We start from the raw sequence: 21,083 nt of genomic DNA on the forward strand, positions 1-21,083 counted from the left end.
ACCTGTCACTGGCCCGAGATTGCCTGTGGTCAGGATTTGAATCTAAGCTTCCCACCGCTTCATCCCATACTTCAAAAATTGCAACGCACAATTGCGATTTTTAAAGAAGCAATTTCTCCCATCTCTGCCGAGACTTATAGAACAATCAAAAGCAGACTGTGGCCCCATCAGATGTTTCTGCCCTGAATCTTGGTGAAAGCATCCAAACACCATCTCCTTAAAATGTGAAACCCTATGTTGTTCAACCACCTGCTCTTAGCTTCCTCCAAAAACGCAGGCTGTAGCTTTGCCTTTATGCCACCAAGGTACCACCACCCATAAGTCAAGGATGAGATCTGTTGCCCTTCTGTTTGGATTGAACGTACCTCCTAAGACACTCCACGAAGTCCTACCTGAGGTCCATAAGTGGAAAGAGAGCATTAAAATGATAACGATGTTCCGAAGACCGTGGTGGACGGCGGGCAGCTCCCAGTCCATCGCCCCGTTCCCTCGAGGCAGGCTTGGGCACCAGCCGAGCGCCTCCCGTCCCCTGCTCCGTGACCCTCCCATCAAAGGAATCAAGTGCCAAGTGGAGCGACATGGGTTTAGCTCCGGGAGAAGTCAGATCTTTGAGCTTAAGACGGCGACACACCCTCGGCCGAAGCATCAATCAATAGCACCAACCCAACCCTTAACCGAACACAATTTCATCACATTTGCAGGGAGAGGTAGGCCATATCTCCAACACTGGGCTGGTAATTATTATTATTTTAACAAAGGGTCGACCGTGGCAAATATTTTTATCCCAGGGAAGGAAAAAAGACGGGGGGAAGAAAACAGGGCTGGAGAGAGAAATTAAGGGAACCCCTGAATCAAAATTTCGCTGCACCAAAACTTGAGTTCCTGGCCCAGGGACATTGTGCGTTGATGACGAACGACCACACACCGTTTATCCAGACCTGGGCACCGCACGTTGTTTTCCATTCAGTAAGCCCCCACCCCCCGATACGGTCTTGGATGTGAAAGCCCTTTTTAAAAGTTTCAGGAGAGGGTTTCTGATGGACGCCGCAGGAATAGCTAATTCTGTTCCCAGCTTCGGACACGTACTGTACCACGGATGATCTCATGGCCTTCCTCGGTTTCTCGTTCTTTTTACGAGAAGATAAGACACAGGAATCCAGCACGGCTTCTCTCTCAATCTAGTTTATAGGGCAAACCCCAACCAAACCATTCTGTTCTCCTGGGCAAACAGAAGATGGTGTTGCAAGATTGGAGTGGCGAGGGGGGCGAAAACGGACTTTCCCCTTGTTTTTACGACATGCATCAAGAATAATTCTTGATGCACCAAAACGAGTGTCTAAATCAAACGCCTTGTTTTTGAAATCCTCCCTCCAAACTTGTTTTGTTCGAGTCCAATGTTTGAAGAATAATATTTGTTTTTATTGAGGTGGACAGCTGCCAGGTGGTTGAGATTAGAGACAACACTTGTATGTGTTTAAGAGGAGTGATGTGCCGTCCAGAAGAGGACCAGTGCAATCATGAGTGGCCCAAGATAATTTGCTGACAAAAGCAAGATGGAGCCTGCTTCCATTTGGTTGAGAAAAAGTAGCTGCATATCATAACCAGCTCTCTCTCCCCTCCTTCAACTTGCCATCTCTTGGTCCTCGCTGCCCGAGGCAGCTGCATCATGGTGCCTAACAATTTGGCCAGCCCTGCCACAGAGCTCACAGCCTGCTCTGTAACTCTGTGTTCATGGGGATGGTGAATCCACTCCAGCTTTTCCTCTGGCCTTCCTAGGAACTGTCCAATGTGCTGAATCATAGCCGTCGCCCCCCCCCCATCCATTCAGCATCTGGGATATTTCAGCAAAGCTCAGAGAAAAACCTGGAGTGGATTAACCTTCCTCCCGAACCTGGAATCACCAGGTGCCCTGTTGTGCGAGAGCTGCATAAATGGATGGGCCAGCTGTTGCATTTTCCAAAATACAGATTTAGTCAAAAAGAACAAACTCATCTTAGCTTTTGAACTGTGTGGGATGAGCTATGAGCAAAGTAAACTAACGCTACAAATGCAACAGAGAGAACAGACTCTCTTTCATTAAATCCTGGAATTAAAACTCGAGCGTTAGTTTGCAACCGAATTCTCTTTCTCTACAAATGCACCAGCTGGAGGCTCTTCCCTATTCCCCAGGGTTTGGGGGAGCAAATCCATAACAGATCCACCTGCCGATGTTTGGAAATCGAAAACAGTCTGACAGTAGTTCCTAAAGTCTGGGCTTTTCGAAAAATACTCCCAGTTCCAGTCCAAGCTGGTCCATGGTGTGGGGTTTTGGCTCAAAATAGATTTCCTCTCGCTTCCCCCCAGGGGAATGACAGAAGCCATTGTGCGGCTTTTGATTTACGGCTGCCCACTTCAGATTTCTTCCCGATTAACGCAGAGTTTAGGACAAGGAAATTGCCGGACGAAACACCTGAATTAGACGACACTCCCTAGCCGCGACCCCGTTGAACTGCATAATGGCCATTCCAGAAACTCAGAGAAAGAGTGGCATTTTCCAAAATGTCTGACTGGAGATGCTTTCAGAGTATGAAACCTTTTTTTCTAGGGAGGAATTATGTGTTGGGAGTCGGATAGGGTGCCCACGTGCCCCCTTTTATAGGCTTCTCTTTACATTTGGGCTGCCTGATGTGTCTTATTTAAAATCAAGAACTTGAAAACAAAAGGGAACCTTAAAGTTTTTCATGAGCAGTCCGGAAAGCAGTCCGAACCACCGGTACAACAGTAAACCTGGTCTTGACCTTTGCCATTGTGTCCCTATTTGAATTATGTGAAAAAGCTGTGACCTTTTTTCCTTCATTTCTCCTCCCTACAAATATTTGGACGTCACTCCTCCAGTCTGTCTTAGAATCCTGAACCAACAGCAGATAGAAAAAAGGGGTGTTCAAATCCATTGAAGTTTGAAGAGCGAAGGCGAAACGAGATGAAATTGGCAACGGGAGAGCCCAGCTCTCTTACCTTCATGCCTGGTCAGCATGAAAACAGAGGAAATTGGCTCTCCCTATTTTTCTTCCAGAACAATTTCATACCTGTGTCTACTTACGGTAACTCTGCCCCTACTAGAACAAGGCCAGAGAAGGTCTGGAATTTGTAACTGGTAAGTTACTTTCCAAACACCATTAGTTTTTTAACTCTAGTTCTTTCTCCGCAAGGAATCCCTAGAAAGTAACTCAGCTCCTATTTCAGTTCTGATTTACTTGGATGATTCCAGCCCGTCAAACATTACTTAGACGATTTCTGAATAAGGGATCTGGCATAAACCCTTGTTTATGCATTTCCTGTATTTGTTTCATTTTGCAAATTACGAATCGCGAATGAAGTGCCGGTTTGCATTTCTCGGGTGCCCAGGGAACCAGTTCTGGTTGCAATTTGGGTCCCCCCCCCCAATCCTGGGGTGGGGATCCGCCTTGAAATTTCCCTAAAGCGAAAGTCAACGGGGTCTCCAGAAACAGAACCCGCATTTTTGGCTCAGTGTTTAACACTTTGTGACCCAGGCGGGCCACAAGGACGTATTTTGATGGGCCACATAAGGCCATCCTCGGTCTACAGACTTCCGTGGCTCTGTTTGCTTCACGCAGAAGAATCAGGACCCTCCAGAATCGGGGCCCAGATGCCCAAAATGATGCACGGAATGAATAAGCCTGAAGTAGACAAACAAAGTTATGTTGTCTTAAAGAACCACCCATAAGCTCCCGTCACTCTCTGAAACTGGTTGTGCCATCTGACAGGATCCAGTCCTGTGGTTTCTCTAAGACCTTTATGCCGCCTGAGGCAGGGCAGAAACGGGTCCCCTCTTCTACCACTGCCATGGTGGATTTGGGATTCAGAGCGCCTCTGATATTGGGCTGCCTGAGGCACAGGGGCCGATCCTGAACCCAAGCCGAAAAGGATTCAAAACAATCCCAATTATTTTGACGCGTCAGACATGAAATCTTCCCATCACCAACGTGGAGCAGACAATGAACCAAGGTTGTGGAAATTGAGAATTGTTGGATGGTCCTTTACAAGAAAACAAATTTACGGCTTGTCTCATCTCAAGGCAGGGCTGGCTCCGCGGGAACCTCAGAAGCAAAGCAAACACTCAAGGATGGTGGGAATTGAAACCCCAAATATCTGGAGTGTAGAGGGTTTTGCACACTTGATTTATAGCATTGGGTGAGATACTACAGCTCTTCTCTCCGACAGATCCGCTTCTCATGTCACCTAAAAGAAACCTGGAATTCTCCCCTACCATCGGATATCTGGGACTTTGATCCAGCTACGCCAGAGGTGAGAAAGCTGGGATTCATAGTCGTCAGAAAGGGACATTTCTCGTACCCAAACCCCAGCCATTTGAGATCCCTCTACTGTTTGCAGCGCTTAAAAAGACCGAACGGAGAAAGGTTTCCCCCATCGTTCGAGGGACGCGTCGCAAAAGCAGGAGGCAGAAGCTTCTCGAAACTCCGGACTCTTAAGCCCATTTGCCCCGTAGAACGGAGACCGTCCTTCGGACTGCGAGGAAAGTGGGCTGTCTGAAAAGGCCAGGAAAACATCCTGGCTGATAATCGCCTCTGGTTTTGGCTCGGTGGAGCAATGTCAGGCAGATCCAAGCGGAAGGATTTCCCGGTGTCCTTTGGAACAAAAGGGGGATATTGAATTATATCTAGAAGTAAGATTTAATCCCATGAAAAGAAAAGGCAAACGAGCGAACGGCACAAAACGGTATTCCTTGGGATTATAAACCAGTCCCAGTGGGGTTTGTGGAGGCTGAAAGCCTAGTGGGGAGAGCCCGGTGTAAAATTTCCTCTGCCCATTGAGAGGTATTGAGGCATAAGGAGAAAGGATATCTGGAATTCAGAGCTTGGGGTGGGCCAAAGGAAATTTCTAGAGATATCCAGAAGACAGGTAGATTGGGAAAAGCAAAATTAAGGAGGAAACAGAGGAAGACCCAGTACGAGATGGATCAACTCCCTAAAAGAACAGCAACATTGATTTTGCAAATGGTGGAGGCGCCATAGTCAAAGGCAATCGATCTGAAAATGCAGTAGGACCACCATATCAGTTCGACAAGTATCCACAGTTTCACTTGTCTGCAGTCTGAAAATATTAAAAATATTAAAAGGAAAAAGGAGAGAGAAATGGGTACAGTATTTCCACAATGTATTTACCAGAACTAGCCACTAGAGGGAGAAAAAATATGTACCATGCTCTCTCTCTGTCTCTCTCTAGTGGCCAATTCTGGTAATACATGGTAAAAATATTATTTCTGGATTATTATTTTTTTACTATGCTATGTATAGCATTCACGATTATCTACCGTTTTTGGGATCTGCAGGGAACTTGGAATCAGTCCTTCATGAATAAGGGATCCTAAAAGAAAGTGGGGACTAATTGTTGAACGTTAAGGTGGGAACTACAGATTTCTCCCTTACTTGGGGGTTTTCCACCTGTCCTCTGCTGAGAAGACCATAAAAGGCACAGATGCTTTTCATCCCCCTGGCTGAAATCATTAGATGGGTTGCAAACCGAACTGTAACTCAAAACCTTTTTTTTAAAAAATCAGACTAACAACCTGCCAATGTCCTGGTTGGAGCAAAAGTGTTCAACCAGATCAATGCTTTGGGTCTCATCCAGCCACGCTCTTTTCTTAAGGTTCTGAATGTCTTTGGCAAAGGAGGAGAAGCAAACCGCGAAGGAGACGTTTCAAAACCGCCCCGATTTGTACCGGATTCTTGGTCCCAAAGAGCTGAGCCACAGGTGTCAATGTTCAGAAGCGTGGGTCTCGTCCCTTTTCTCCCCCTCACCTCACATGAACTTCCTGTGGCCACCAGTTCCAACGTCCACTTTGGCTCATCAAAAACCCTCTGAGACACAGCAGGGAGTGGGGGAAATTACAGGATGAGGAAAAGACGGCACCGGGTTTCTGGGGCAGGACCGTGGGGGTATCCCTTCCCCCAGGGGACTTGAAGATGATCAGAATCATCTACCAGCCTCTTGAAAAGTTGGGAGGTATTTATGAGAAAAGAGACCTTTTTTGCTTCTTGACTTCTTGAGTATATTTCCAAGCGTCACTATCGGGAGTGGCCGCTAGAGAAAGACAGAGTATTTCTCTGTACGGTAGGAGCTCTGGATCCAGGGGGAACTTCTTCCAAGCTGCCTGCAGATGCTGAAAACCGTGGATAAAAGCGAACACTCTATGTAGCATTTTTTTTTCAATCCAGAAAAAAAAATCGCCATATATTACCAGAACTGGGAAAGACCTCGTGAATATACTTATACTTTACTTAAACCTTTATAGGCATTTAAAAGGGAAGGAAAATACAGCAATAACAGTTTGTGCCGTAATATTACAGACCAGGGGGAACAATCATGGAGGTTTGAACTAGAAAGGTGATGCAGGAGGGGGTTGGGGAAGGGGTTTTGACTTAGAGATCGTGAATATAGCTATTTCTAGTTCTTTTCTCTCTCTCTCTTTTTAAAAACATTTTTACTATTTTCAGACCACCAATCCCACAGATACGAGGGCCCTACCGCACTTGCTTGGCCAGCCATTAAATCCAGAGTAACAGAAACCTGGCTCCTCAAGAGTAATGGCTCACCCGGTAAGTTCCTTTTGGAAAGTACTGTTGGAACGCTCTGATTTAAAGTAAGTAAGTAAGTAAGTAAGCAAGCAAGCAAGCAAGCAAGCAAGCAAGCAAGCAAGCAAGCAAGCAAGCAAGCAAGCAAATAAATAAATAAATAAATAAATAAATAAATAAATAAATAAATAAATAAATAAATAAATAAATAAATGCAATTGTGGGTCTTCATGGATGAAATCTGATTTGTCGGTGCTGATTACGGTTTTGATTCCTGGCTTTTTTATTTTAAAAAGCCTTGCGCAAGAGCAGGGAAAGAGGAGAGCCCCAACACAAGATGGACAGACTCCCGAAAGGAAACCACGACTTTTGAGTTGACAAGAGCTGAGCGGGGCATTTGAGGACCGGACATTTTGGGGACCCCACATTCATGGGGGTCGCCCTGAGTCATGGGCGACTTAACAGCCCATATAGCCACAAGAGCATCCCCTTCTTTTCCCGTCTGGGGGCCAGAAATGCGGCATTTTCGGCCCGGACACCAAACCGCCCCCTTCGATTTCAAGAAAAACTTGACTCTGTAAGGTCAAGACCTCGCATCTGCGGGAGAGCCCACGTTCCTACGGTGAAGGGCTTTTCCAAGCATGGTTGTGATGCTAGAAGGGCGCTCAGGTCCTCCCTGAAGGACCACCGAGGACAAGCCAACCCCTAATGAGCTAAAACTATGCGGTTGTACCAGATGCCTGTATTTCCCTGGTGTGCTGGGCAAGTGGAAAAACAACAGGGGTTGAGTGTCTTCGCCCAGGGGCTGCCAGAAAAGCTGGTAAGACAGCATTGTTGATCTGACGGATGCTTACTCAACCTTGACCCTTTAGAAAATCCCGGAGGGGGTTTCTCTCCAGTGCATCTGTTTCTCAGTGTGCTGTGGCTACAAAAAATGCCCAGGCTATTTTAGGGTGCATGGACAGAAATCTAGTCTCCAAATCCCACGAGGTGCTAGTCCTCCTCATCTTGAGTCCTGTGTTCCAGTTCCGGACACCCCACTTCAAGAAGGATGCCGACAAACTGGGGCAAGTTCAGAGGAAGGCAACCAAGAGGATCAAGGGGGACTGGAAACCAAGCCCTAGGAGGAGGGAAGATGGAAAGAACTGGGCCTGTTTAGCCTTGAGAAAAGAAGGCAGAGGGAGACACAACAGCATTTTTCAAATACTCGAGAGGGAGTCCTACAGAGGAGGGGCAGGATCTGTCCTCCATCCTCCAAGAGTGCAGGACATCATGTGCTCAAGTGGCAGGAAGCCAGATTTCAGCTGAATCTCAGGAAAAACTTCCTAACTGTTAGAGCAATATGACCATGGAATCCATGACCTTGGGAGGTGTTGAGCACTACAGCGCTGTGGCGGCATTCACGAGAAATTGAGACAACCCCTGGCGGATCTGCTTTGAGTTGGATTCCTGCCTTGAGCGGGGGGTTGGATTGGATGACCTCAGAGGGATCCCCTTCCAACTTCATGATTCTTTCATTCTATGGGTGATTCTGTTCGTTGACAGAGAAACCAACCTTTCATACTGATGCAAAAAACATACCCTTGTGTATCTTGTGATATAGAAACTTATAATCAGAGAATCATGGAAGGGGGGCATCTAAGGCCATCCAGTCCAACCCTCTGCTCAAGGCAGGAATCCAGATCAAAGCAGATCCAACAGAGGGTGGTCCAGTTTTCTCTGGAAAGCTGCTACAGCGCTGTAGTGCTCACCTCCTCTCGAGGTCATGGGTCCCGTTGTCGTACCGCTCAAACAGTTAGGAAGTTTTTCCTGAGATTCAGCCGAAATCTGGCTTCCTGTTGCTTGAGCCCATGGCTGCGTGTCCTGCACTCTGGGAGGATCGAGGACAGATCCTGCCCCTCCTCTGTAGGACTACCTTTCAAGTCTTTGAAAAGAGCTCTCCTCTCTCCCCTCTGTCTTCTTCTCTCAAGGCTAAACATGCCCAGGTCTCTTTTCTCATATCCCCTCCACTGGTTTCTGATTGAGGAACAAGCGCCCTCCAAAGGGTCCCACCCTGAATATCCCTGCTCAGGTCTTGCAAACTCAAGGCCAGTGGCTTCCTTCAGCAAGCTACTCCATCTCCCATCTGGCCTTCCTCTTCTCCTGCTGCCTTCCACTCTCCCCAAGCTGCCCTGGTGGTATCGTCTGCATTTCTGCATGTGCAGTTAAGATGGAAGTCCGTATTGCCTCCAGGTATAAGTAAGAAAGAAACCTCGAGGAAAGCCATTAAATAGAAATAGGAAGGCACTTATGTTTTGAGTACAGAATTTGCAAAATCTATGTATTTAAGACGCGTAAAACCACGATGACATTGAGAAATGTCAAGGGGGTGACGCCTTGCAGGAACTTTCCCTGAGATTAGACAGTTTGTTGATGTTGGTGTCGTGTTTTGCCTCCTGAAAACACCTGTGGCGTGAGAAACAGCTGCCATTTGGTTGTTAGTCTTGGGTGGCTTTCCTGGATGTTAACATCTTGACAGAGCTCCAAAAAAAAGATGGGCCAACCTGTCAGCAAGTGGCCAGGAAACCAGCTGAGATTTTTTTACACTGAATCCTGGCCCTTTTACAGCCTTTCCCGAGACCAGGAGAAGCTGTGCTTGAAACCTCTCTCAACCTCAGGCTTTATTCTGAAAGCAAAAGCTTAAAAAAATGGAGGGTAACTTCTTATGGGTCGCAAGAGTTTCCCATTCTCAAAAGTATAGCGGAATTTCTTCCAAACTTTTCCCAGCTGCAAAGCACAGCTCGGCACTGCTGCTTATGGTCCGATGATCTAAACCCAGGATATGCTGAACTTAAATCGGTGCTGCCTTCTTGCTGCTTAATTCTCTAAAAAGCTACGAGAACAGCCAGAGTGAGTTTTCAAAGATTCATTCGCTCAGCAGAGGCTGCCTTCTCGAATTGGGTGTTGCTTGGCTTTTATCGACTGGGGTCTTTTCCTGATTCTTATTCCCATTTATCTTTGGTCCTTGCTCTTACTTCCCACCAATCCTTCCTCCCAAGAGTCAGGATCCCCACCCGTGCAAGGAGGAGAGAAGAAAAGAACTAAAAACACTCCCTACGTGGACAAGGTACGAGTCGAGACTCTGACATCACGGGGCAGTGAATTAACTCCAAGTTTTATCCTGACTTTTACAGGAGCCCTCCAAGCTGATAGGCTTTTATTACTGAAGCTGGCTCCAAACCTGAAATAGCGCTATTTCAATCTGAACTTTCCAGGAGCTATGCATAGCGCTGAATCGCTTTATCACTCCAGAGATTTAGCACCATGGAGAGCTCTTTAAAGTCAGTTTTAACATTCTCCCAAGCTCTGAAAATTGGCGTGTGCGTGTGGAACCATCCCGCTTCCTGAAATACTTCCATCCCTTTATCCCCTTTATAAACCGGAGATCCTTTCCTCTACCCTCCTCATCTCTCTTTCCTTGTGTGTCAATGTCTCAAGTTTTAAATGGGCTGCAGGGACTCATTCACTCCATATCTTGATGATCTTTAATTTCTGTTCGTTAGACGAGGATACTCTCCTTGGATACCGCACACAGTGGTCAAGCTGGTTCAAGAAGAAGAACTCAAGATCCATCTGTCCACTCACCCCCATGCTCTAGTAATAACATCCTTAAGGACTTTTCTTTTAATATTTTTTAATATTTTCATAGAATCATGGAATCATAGAATTAATTAAGTTGGAAGGACCCTATAAGGCCATCAGGTCCAACACCCTGCTCAAGGCAGGGATACAAATCAAAGGATCTCTGACGGGTGGTGGTCTATATGTCTCCTGAAGGCCTCTAGTGCTGGAGCGCTCACCGCCTTCCTTGGTCAAGGGTTCCATTGTTGTACTGCTCTAACAGGTAGGAAGTTTTTCCAGACGTACAATCGACATCTGGTTTCCTGTCCCTTGAGCCCATGGTGACGTGTCCTGCACTCTGGATGATGGAGGACAGATCCTGCCCCTCCTCTGTAGGACGACCTTTCAAGTCTTTGAAAAGTGCTCTCCTCTCCCCGCTCCTTCATCTTTTCTCAGGCCCAGTTCTTTCTGTCTTTCCTTCTTCTAGGGCTTGGTTTCCACCCCCCTGATCATCCTCCTTCTTGCCCTCCTCTGAACTTGCCCCAGTTTGTCTGCATCCTTCTTGAAGTGCGGTGTCCAGAACTGGAACACAGGACTCTAGAGGAGGCCTGACCCATGCCAAATAGAGGTGGACCAGCACCTTGCGGGATTTGGTTTCTTTTTCCGAGGCGCAGGACTTTGCGCTTATCCCAGTTAAGTCTCATCCTGTCATTTTCACCCCCCAGGCTTCAGCCTATCCAGATCATTTTGACTTTTTTTTCTGTCTTCCCGGGTGTTAGCTATTCCACCCAATTTTGTGACCTTCACAAATTTGATTAGCACCACATTTCTGTCTGATGAGCTGTTTCCCCGATCCAGGTCATTTAAAAAGAAATGTTGATGAGCACTGAGCTGTGGATAAGTGAATTAGTAGATACTGATCTCGTGGATAAAGGGGTCATATCATACTTCATTCTTTTTCCACCGGCTCCTTTCCTGATCACCAGTGGAATGCACTTAAAAACACTGCCGTGCTATGCCATATTTGGGTCAAACCTTTGGCTACTTGATGGGACCATATATTTCAAGACTTTGGCAGCTCGGCAGGCTGTCTTTCGGTCAGGCAGCGACAAGAACGAGGGACACATCGTTCGAAAACGGGATTCAAAGGCAACCAAAAATGAATGTGCTCTTATGGCCATTGTCTGATTCAGCGGCGAAAATTGTAAGTTGGAACATTTCAGGCAGATGACTAATAGGTCGAGAAAAGAAAATCAAGAAACAAAGCAAAGTAAACAGAAAATACCAGGTGTTACAAAAGAAAAGCAAATCATCTCAATTAAGTTCAACAAAACCTATTACCAAAAATAGCTCTGTCGTCATTAAGGGGATAATAATAAATAAATAAATAAATAGATCTAACAGTTCATGAGTGACAGTCCCGTAATGCTAAATAGTCTTCCTGGTTCTTTGTTATTTCTGAATAATCTTGGCACCAGTCACTCGTTCTTTCTGTTTTTTTTTAAACAGCTATTCAAATGGAAAATAAACAAGCCACCAAAGTTAAATATAATTCTACGCTCCCAGCAGGTTGACCATACATTGATTCATGTACCTGGGGCCCCTTGCCACTAATGTTTTCAAATTTCGTCTAAGATTCAAAATATTATGTTCAAGCTGAAGTCCAAATATATGATAACGAAGTAGCCGGTTCAAGTTGCAAAGCAGAGTAAAAATATTTTTCTAAGCCTTAAAAAGGGTTCCCTTGCGGCCATAAATCCTGTAGGAATGTGCAATGTCCCCCTCCAGTGATCACGCCTGTGTATTGCAGACTGATTTTCTTTCCTACGGGAAGACCAAGGGGCCTGCTCAGTGTCTCTCTCTGGTGGCCGTGATAGTGTACTGCAGCCTGCCTTGTTTCCAGCTTGCACTACAGAGGCACCGCCGACGGAAAAAGAAACTCTACAGAAAATTTAGTCATCTGGTAGGAAAGAAGGGCATGACAGATGTTCCTTCCCAGAAGGAAGACACTGGGCAGGAATTTAGGATTTTGCATAAGGGGAAAAAATAGGAGGCTGTAGTAACCAGGCATGGCCACAGGAGGGAGACACTAGGCAGGCACTTAGGATTTTCCATAGGAAAGAATGGGAGGGTGTTTTTTTCCATTGCAAATTAAAGGAGGCTGCAGTGACCATTGCGAGTCCACAGGAGGGCGACAAAGAGCAGCCTTTAAGGATTTTCCATAGGAAATAACAGGAGGCTAACTTATTTCTATGGAAAATCCTAAGAGGCTGCTCTTTGTCTCCCTCCCGTGGCTATACTTGGTTACTGCAGCCTCCCATTCTCTCCTATGTAAAATAATAAGTGCTTGCCCAGTGTCTCCCTCCTGTGGCCCCACTTGGTTACTGCAGCCTGCCATTCTTTCTCAAGTGACATCCACAGCCCAGTATCTCCTTCCCGTGGCCACACCTATGCACTGCAGCCTATCATTTTCCCTATTAGAAGACAACAGTGCCAGCACAGTGTCTCCCTCCAGTGGCCATATTGGTGCACCGCACCCACCCAATGGAAGACCAAGGTGCCTGTATTGAGCCACAAACTTCACTTATACACAGTAGGTTTCTAGTGAGTCCTATTTAAAGGTTCCCCCAATTTTTTGAACTATGAATGTTTAGTGTACCAATGAACTTTGGGGTCAGGAGGTCTGGATTTGAATCCACGCTCAGTATGGAAACTAACAATGTCAGGGGAAGAACCATTCCATTAATATCTCACCTACATTGGTACCCTGTGGGGGAGGGAGGGATCCCCATAATAATATAATATAATAAATAATTTATTGTCATTGTAAGTATATACACAGTATACCCATACAACGAAATTCACAGACACCCAGAGACCAGACACATGCACACATATAAAATTCCCCCAACACTCCCCACCCACTAAAAGTCCCCCACTAAAAATACAAACATCTACACCTCAGGCCAAGTAACACAGTCCAACTAATTATTCACTACTGGTGGTCTTTAAGCTCATTATTAATTGCAATTATAGCTCTAGGATAAAAACTATTTAGAAAACGTGTGGTCCGAGTCTTAATTGTTCTATATCTTCTGCCAGATGGTAACAGTTCAAAAAAGTTATAAGCAGGATGGGAAGAGTCTCTCAGGATGCTGTGTGACTTCCTCAGACAGCGGGATGTGAAGATGTCATCCAGGGTTGGTAGCTGGAGCCCAATGATATTCTGGACAATTTTAATGGTTCTCTGTAGAGCTTTTTTGTCCGCTACAGAGCTACTCCCAAACCATGCCAGAATGCCATAGGTTAGGACACTCTCAATGGTGCTACGGTAGTAGGACAGAAGTAAATGCTGAGATAAATTTAACTTGCCGAGCATCCTCAGGAAATACAGCCTCTTCTGTGCCTTCTTTATTAGCATGTTGGCATTTATAGTCCATGAGAGGTCCTCTGAGATGTAAGTGCCCAGAAATTTAAAACTACCAACTCTCTCCACTTCCTCACCGTTTATGTACAGTGGTTTTGACAACTGCACATAACACAACACACACAGAAAAACTATGGTCTGCAGGCAGTAAATTTACTGGGTGTGGGGAGACACTCACCTGTTAGGTTGGTGGCTCTTTTCTTTCTTTTTAGTCTCCCAAATTATGATTTCCAAGGTATTTCTTTGGTGGGTTGTTAGGTTTTCCTTCTGCCCCTTTTCAAATCCCAGAATAGTGTAACAGCTGCATTCCAAATCTCTCGGACTACAACTCACATCTTCCCCATTGTCCTGCACCCAAACCTTTCCTTGTTTTGAGTGGAGCAGGAATTGTGCCTTGTAAATGGAAAATCCGGAATCTCTGATGTTACAGCCACACTGGCTTAGTTCTTCTAACCCTTTCCCTAAAATGTATCTCCTCCTCATGGCCTCCAGTGGCAGTCAGTTCCACAGGTTAACCCTGCACACTTTTTGTCGGAAAGCCTTCCCAGGGAGGTAAATGGGGCTCGGAAGAATATAACCAGCAAGAGGATTGGGTGGCGGGTGGTTTCCAAAGAAAAATCTTTCGTGGTGGCTCAACCTTTCCGATCCATTGACTTGATGCCAAAGCTGAAGACGTAGAATTGATTCATGAGAAGGAATTACAACTCAGATCAACCTTTTTGCCTGCAATTTTTTTCAGAGGCCTCCTCCAAAATCGAGCTTGTCCAGGCAGCATTTAATAACCCCCGGACTCCGGAAGCCACCTCCGATCCCATGGATTCTCACTCACCTTGGTGGAGCCTGGAGTAAGTGCTCGGGTGGATCAGAGCTGCCCCACGGCTAGCTTCTTCCTCTGGCTGGAAACCCCACACAGGTGGGGCAGGGGTTATTTAAAGCCCATGCTTGGGGAAGACCCAGGTGAGAGGCTTATGTGGGATGGAGATGCCGAAACCTCAAGGGGGTCCCCAGGTAGGTGGAAGATGGTAGCCCCAGAAAGACAGTGCTGGAATAATCTATGAAATTAATATATTTTTTAAAAATGGGGGGGGGGTTCATTCCCTAGAGCAAATACTCAACTACCACCAAGAGGGGAGTCAAAAAAGAAAATAGAAGAAGAAGCCATATTACCACCACCACCCCGTGGAAATGCCAGAACGGAAGTTTGAGTACTTGCTTTCTTGAATCACTGGGTTCACAAAGCCATCGTTCACTCAATTAATTGTGGATTTTCTCCTCTATAGAGAAGTTCGGAGACCTCGTGGTTCAGATATATAACTCAGCACGGCCCGGTGAGGTACCTGGTAAGTCCTGCCCCACTGAGTTTTATCAGGATGCGGGCTGGGGGGGAGTTTTAAGGATGTTTCCTGCCCCCCCCTAAATTTCTTGCATCCATCTGGCTTCCCAGTTTCGGAAATGGTGCGCTACATTATGTGGTTTCATCCGGTGAGGTTCACGCGTGGCATTGAACCCGTGGAAAGGAAAGCCCCAGGCTCCAGGGGGTTAAGGGCAGCCTTTGGGGACTACGCTTCCCATGAGCCTTTAACTTCACCTGGCGAAAGGGAATCACCATAAAAATGCCGGGAGGTCGACGCTTGCCGCTCTTGGCCTCAAATATTATCATGCTTTTCAAATGCTTTCTTCAATAAACATTTGAAGCCGACCTTAGGAAAGGCTGCGCGTTACTTACAAGTAATCTCTATGAGCGGACTGAGAAATGAAGCTTCCCTAGGCAGGAGCAGTCTACCCTTTGCATAAAGGACGGGTTGGTTTCGCCGGAATGCAGAAGAAGCTTTTGAAAAGCATGGAGGGGAAAAAAAAATTTTTTTTTTTTGCTCTGCATCTCCGAATGCCAGTGGCTGTGTTGATTCCAGAGTCATGGGAATCGTAGTCTAAAGAAGTGTGTGTGTGTGTGTGTGTGTGTGTGTGTGTGTGTGTGTGTGTGTGTGTGTGTGTTTTAACTGATAGAGCAAAAGGGAGGAGAGGGAATTTCTCTGTTATTCTCAAAATCTTTGGCTTGCTCCTCGAGCGAGGGCGGGGCATGTTGCTATGCCGGCTCTGGCCCGGGTGTTCCCGAGTACTGAGTTCGAGTTCTGCAAGATGAATGCTGAGAACCTGGTTTTCCACACATTTTTTCTTTTCTTTTCTTTTCTTTTTTCTTTTCTTTTCTTTTCTCTTGTGCTTCTCAGCTTCAGCTCCTTCAGCAGCTCTTCCGCTGGGTTCCTTTCGTTCGACCTTTGGGGGCCGCCGCCGGCCAGCCAAGAGGGGCCCCCGCCTGCTCTCCGGACCGGCCCGTCCGACATGCCAGGAAGCGACTGGGGACCCTGGCCCGGGTCATCCTCGCCTTCGTCCCGTCCCAGTTCCTGCAGACTTTGGGCCGTCTTAAGACCCAGAGGAAAAGCTCTGCCCCAGACGGTAAGAAACTGCAAAGAAAGCATTCTCCACACTCCAGACAGCCTGCTGTCGGAGACTACGAAGCCCAGAAATCTCCACAACTGTACTCTGGGGGATTCTGGGAGTTGTACTCCCCGAAAGTAGGTTCCCTACAAGTTGACGCTTATAGACAGCCTTCCTTTCATTAAAATTCTTATAACGTGGCTGCCGGAAAGGCTGTGGGATTTTTTGTGTGTGTGTATGTATTTTTTTGGCCTCTAACTCAACTCTGGAGCCCTTGAGGTTCTAGGAAAACAAGCATAAAAACAGGGATTTCCATTCTTGGTGGTGGTGAGTGCTAATTCTCTCCCCCCCCCCCATTTTAGAATAGCAACTTGAACACTTCAGCAAGGGGTCAGACTTGATGACCTCAGGATCCCCTTCCAGTCCTATATAGTAGGATGAGGATCAGTTCCCACCCACCCCTGCAGATGCTGAAAATCGCAGATAATAGTGGACCCTATTTTAATAACAAATGCTATACTGAGAGTGGTCTCTGGCGCTCTCTAGCGACCACTTCTGGCAACGACTAGGATGTTTCTTTAAATATTTTAGATATTTTCAGACGGGTGGGGCGGGGGAATAAGTGAATCAGTGGATACTGATTCCGCGGATACGGGAGTCCGACGGTACTATGATTCTGTACTTTGGTAGTGTAGTTTTTCTGCCTCTGCTCCCACACAATATAAGCCTTGTGACCTCCCCCCCCCGAAGTCACACCAATCTGATTTAAGGAGGCCATTAAACCCCCTTTTTTCTGTAGAGACTCTGAAAAGCCATGTCCACCCGGCTGGCAAAGGGTGCAAAAGGAAGCAGGAAGATCTTCTTCTGGAAGAACAGCAGTACTGGGTGGAAGCCCTCCTGGAAGACCTGCCCGAGGAAGACGACAGGGACGATCCCACCTACGAGGTATTGAAAGACCCGGAAGAGGAAAGATACGGTGGCCCATCGTCCACTGAGCAGCCCCCGAGGCGGCCAATTTGGCAGCAGATCCCTGGGTGATGTGGTCTCCGTTTCCTGAGGAGAGAGGGTGTCACTGCCTTTGTTTTGGGCCTGGGCCGAGCCGAGCCTCCCAGCTGCCGCTGGACTACAAATCCCATTGTCCCCCCCGTTCCAAACTCCTCGCTGTGCGGCTTGACGTCGGTGTGCACGGGTTCCGTTTTGGAAAATGGGACCTACTTTTCTAGTTTAGGCAAGGAGGATGGGCTTTGTGGTCACCAGGAAAGCCCGGCTGGATTGGGGATCGAGAAGCCCTGTGCCTTGCCATGGGGGGGGGGCTACCCAGTTTCTCTCCTTGAAAGCCCCAACTTGGGGGGAGGGCAGGGCTCACTTGTTTCCCACCATTGCACCCTAGCCACAAGCAAGTACAGGGCTGACATCTCCTGAACATGGAGGCTCTACAGACCCGGAATGCGTTTCAGGCATTAAAACCTGACCGTTTTCATGTAGGGATTAAAACAAAGGTCACCAAAGCCAGATGGGGCAGCCAGGGGGGGGGGGGGATAAAGTCCATAAAATGCAGCAAAAGTTCAGGTTCCTTAATTTTCACTCAAATCACGGTGGCTCACGTCCTGCTTTAATCTCTAGATCACCTTTCCTGGGTGGGGTGGGTGTGAATCCTGCCAGATCTCCTTTTTGGGGCGGGGGGAAGCCGGTTCTCTCCTCCACCTCTTTCTGCCCACAGCCCACGAAGTCAGAAACCGACAGCGAGGAGTATCGATCCCAAAACAGCACAGAGACGGATCTGGAGTTCGAGGAGAAAAACGGCGTGCTGATGCTGAAGGAGAAACCGACCCTACAGGTCAAAAAAGGCAGGATTTGCCCAGAACTTCACTTCCCACGAAGGGCTGCCTCTCCCCACCCCATAAAACCCCCCAAAACAATCCCCAGCATGAACTTTTTTTAAAAAAATCAGATTTTGGTGGGAGGATACTTTGCACATCCTCAGAGATGCTCTTGACATTTTAAGCCTGAGCTTTGTGGGGCCACGGACTATGCCGAGACGAGCAGATCACTTGGGCTCGGGCGTATCCGGAGGGGCTGATGGCCCGGCCGATTTTGGACATTCGGTCCCGAGGCCGAATGACGCCAGAGCCTCGGGCGGCCCATGCCAACGGGCAGCAGTTTCCAACGCTCCCTGGCTTCGGCGTGAGGTGTAAGAAGGAGACCCTCCCAAAATGGCTGGAGGGTGGAGGGTGGGCCCCCTGTGCAAATACTCTTGACTCAGTGGGTCTCCTTCAGTTGGGTTCCCCCTGCAGAGAGAAAAGCTGGGTAGAAATTAAATTGAATTTAATGATTTTTTTTTTTCCAATGAGGGACCAATCATTAAACGGCAGCCCTCGGGGCACATGTTTGTGAATGGATGACATAAAAGTCCGAGGTTCACAGCAAGGAAAGGATGATTCCACAGAAATAAATGGATGCATTGATTTTTAAATGATGGTTCCGAGTTCGAGGTCAGAACATCAGGTGTTTTTTAATCCATGGCAGGCGATTCCTGACGAAGACGACAAGAGAGGAGAGACCCGAGTGGGATGCAACGAAGGAAACCCTCCAGCCTTCCAGATTTTGGGAAATGACAGGGAACGGCCCACCCCGCAGGGGGAGAAGGGCTGTGGCGAGGTGGAAACTGTGGCTGAGGACGACACTGCGGACAGAGGTCCCCCAGGATCTGAACCCTTGGCCGCCTCCGGCGACTCCCAGGAACAGTGGGTCTGTGTGAGTGGAGGTGAGGATTTTTCATGGACTCTCCCTGCGAGGTGGTCTGGTTTGTACTGCAGAAGAGAGACCTGGATAGACAGTAGGACTCTCTTATCCACGGGATCAGTATCAACTCATTCACTTATCCACAGTCTGAAAATATTAAAACAAAGACCCCCCCCTATATATATATATAACAAGGAAATTACCAGAACTGGCCACAAGAAAGAGCCAGAGCATGCTATGTATAGTGTTTGCTATTATAATAGCAAAAGTTATAATCCACATTTTTCAGCACCCACGAAGGGGGTTAAAGGGGAATGGCACTCTTTACATGCTCTAGGGAACGCAGCTTATTGCTTTGAAATTTCAAAGCTGGCTGGACCAACAGCAAGTGCTAGGATGGCTAAATCAGGCTGGCTTTTAAAAGGAAGTGTTGAGGTTGATACCCCGAGTGGGTATCAGGTATCCGCTCCGTAATTTTGTCCCACCTTTTTTTCAGATGACTCCAGGATGTCTCACCCAACCCTCACGTTGCCATTCAAACTAGGGCAGCTAATTGCTTTGCCTCCTTTCCTGCGGATCCTGGCCTTTCTTTATTGGAAAAAAGGAACTCAATTCCAAGGAACTTTCCTGGAACGAGTTACTTCCGATATTGAGGGTTCCAGATTCAAAACGGTTCATTTAAAAAATTTATATCAATAGGGCGGCCAAGGCCTCCCTCTAGTGGCGAACTAGGAAAGCAGCAAGATTTGTTGAGCTCTCCATAATGCGGAGGTTAAAACTTATCCTATTTTAAGATGACTTTGCGTGTCATAATTTTGGAATGTTTTTCCCCATTCCAAGGCTCTTTCATCTCCCCTATGGAGCCTTTCTGCATGAGATCAGAGGTTTTCTTTCCCCCTCTCTCAGAGCCTCTAATTGGGAGAATCATCCTCCTGTAACATTTCCCAGTATGGCTGCAATGATTATTTATTTATTTATTCATTCATTCATTCATTCATTTATTTTATTTATACCCTGCCTATCTGGTCATTGCGACCACTCTAGGCGGCTAAGTATTCTAAATGGGGATTCTGGACCTCCTAATGCACTGAGCCAGAAAATTCTCTCCTTAACCTCCATGAATCATACACCCAATAATGATTTTTTTTCCTCCTTGGCTTACCTTATAGGGTTGGTGGCTGAGGCCACAACGTGGTATTGTCTCCTTTGGACCCAAAAAGTGGGACAGGAGGTGGAAAAAGCAATAAAGAATTAATTATCACAAATAACTGTCTTAGCCAGGCATTCTCTCCATCAAACCATCTGAGCCTTGCAATTATTCAAACTGTCTGTGTCCCTTTTTTCCAGAGTGATGAAACTCGAACGACGACAACGACCCCTTTTCCCGGCTGAGAAGTTACAAAATTGGCAAGTTACTCTACGACGCTGTCCTTTTTCTGCTCTTCCTTTGGCTGAAATTCCTCTGGATTTCGGATGTTCGTCCTCAGTCTTCCCTTTTGTTCAGAGGTGAAGATAGGTCTATCATCAACCCTTTCTTTTTGGCATTTATAATAAAGTTTTGTCTCTTTTTTTTCACATGGCTTCTTTCCTTCTTTCTTTGGCTTCTCAGTCTGGCAGTTTGCCAGGCAGGGACCAACGCTTCTCGAACGATCAATTTGTAAAACACGCACCACGAATGCGGCGAGCCGATTCCAAATTTGCTAGGAAACGGGAACAAAATTGGATAAAAACATCTCGGGTGGCTTAAAACATGAGCAAGGAAAGGGGAAAGCCATGGTTTAACACAGGAGGGAGAAGTAACCCTGTAATCTGTGTTTCGGATCCCCCTTCTTTTAATTGTGCCTTGAATGAAAAGAAAATATATTTATGGGGCTGTGATTCAGCTTTCTTCTCTCTGTTCGCTCCCTGCCCTCCTGGGTTAGACTACCAGTCCCATTATCCTCCACCTCTGCCTCCTAAAACACACATTTTAGGGGATGTGAAGGGTTTTGTTTCAGTTGCCAGCCTAGCTGGACTACAAAACCTGTTATCCCCAGCTTCCAAGTGCCTTTTACCTTGTGCCTAGGCCGCCAGCCCCGACTGGTTGGATCACCCACACTCCTCGTCTGCCGGGGACGATGGGAGGTGGAGTCGAACCCGTGCAGAGGGTGCCCATCGGCTCGGCGACATGGTTAGCACATATGTATGAGACAGAAGTTGCCTGGCTGGGGAACTGGTGCCGATGCCCCAGTAAACAGCTGTATACTGGGAAGGAGGTGGGTGGGAAATTTAAGGTGAGTCACCGTCAG

The 21,083-nt window shown here is 47.0% G+C and overlaps 1 protein-coding gene across 1 annotated transcript; it reads left to right on the top strand.

Moving 5' to 3' along the window:
* The first annotated feature begins 14,528 nt into the window (after positions 1 to 14,528).
* LOC110090599 (uncharacterized) lies at positions 14,529 to 20,370 on the top strand. The gene is made up of 7 exons (XM_072978074.2): positions 14,529 to 14,628; positions 14,901 to 14,960; positions 15,846 to 16,071; positions 16,853 to 16,998; positions 17,774 to 17,890; positions 18,580 to 18,817; positions 20,143 to 20,370. The coding sequence occupies exons 1-7, from the start codon at positions 14,596 to 14,598 to the stop codon at positions 20,145 to 20,147; spliced, it is 825 nt and encodes a 274-aa protein (XP_072834175.2). The 5' UTR covers positions 14,529 to 14,595; the 3' UTR covers positions 20,148 to 20,370.
* The last annotated feature ends 713 nt before the right edge of the window (positions 20,371 to 21,083 follow it).

Source organism: Pogona vitticeps, chromosome 7 (assembly GCF_051106095.1).
Source record: "Pogona vitticeps strain Pit_001003342236 chromosome 7, PviZW2.1, whole genome shotgun sequence".
NCBI lineage: Eukaryota > Metazoa > Chordata > Lepidosauria > Squamata > Agamidae > Pogona > Pogona vitticeps.

Bases quoted from the DNA above. Each gene is read 5' to 3' on its own strand.
- LOC110090599 (XM_072978074.2), top strand. From the start codon at position 14,596: ATGGAGATGCCGAAACCTCAAGGGGGTCCCCAG. The intron at 16,072-16,852 runs GTAAGAAACTGC...TTTTTTCTGTAG, and splicing joins GAAAAGCTCTGCCCCAGACG to AGACTCTGAAAAGCCATGTC. The intron at 16,999-17,773 runs GTATTGAAAGAC...TTCTGCCCACAG, and splicing joins GGGACGATCCCACCTACGAG to CCCACGAAGTCAGAAACCGA.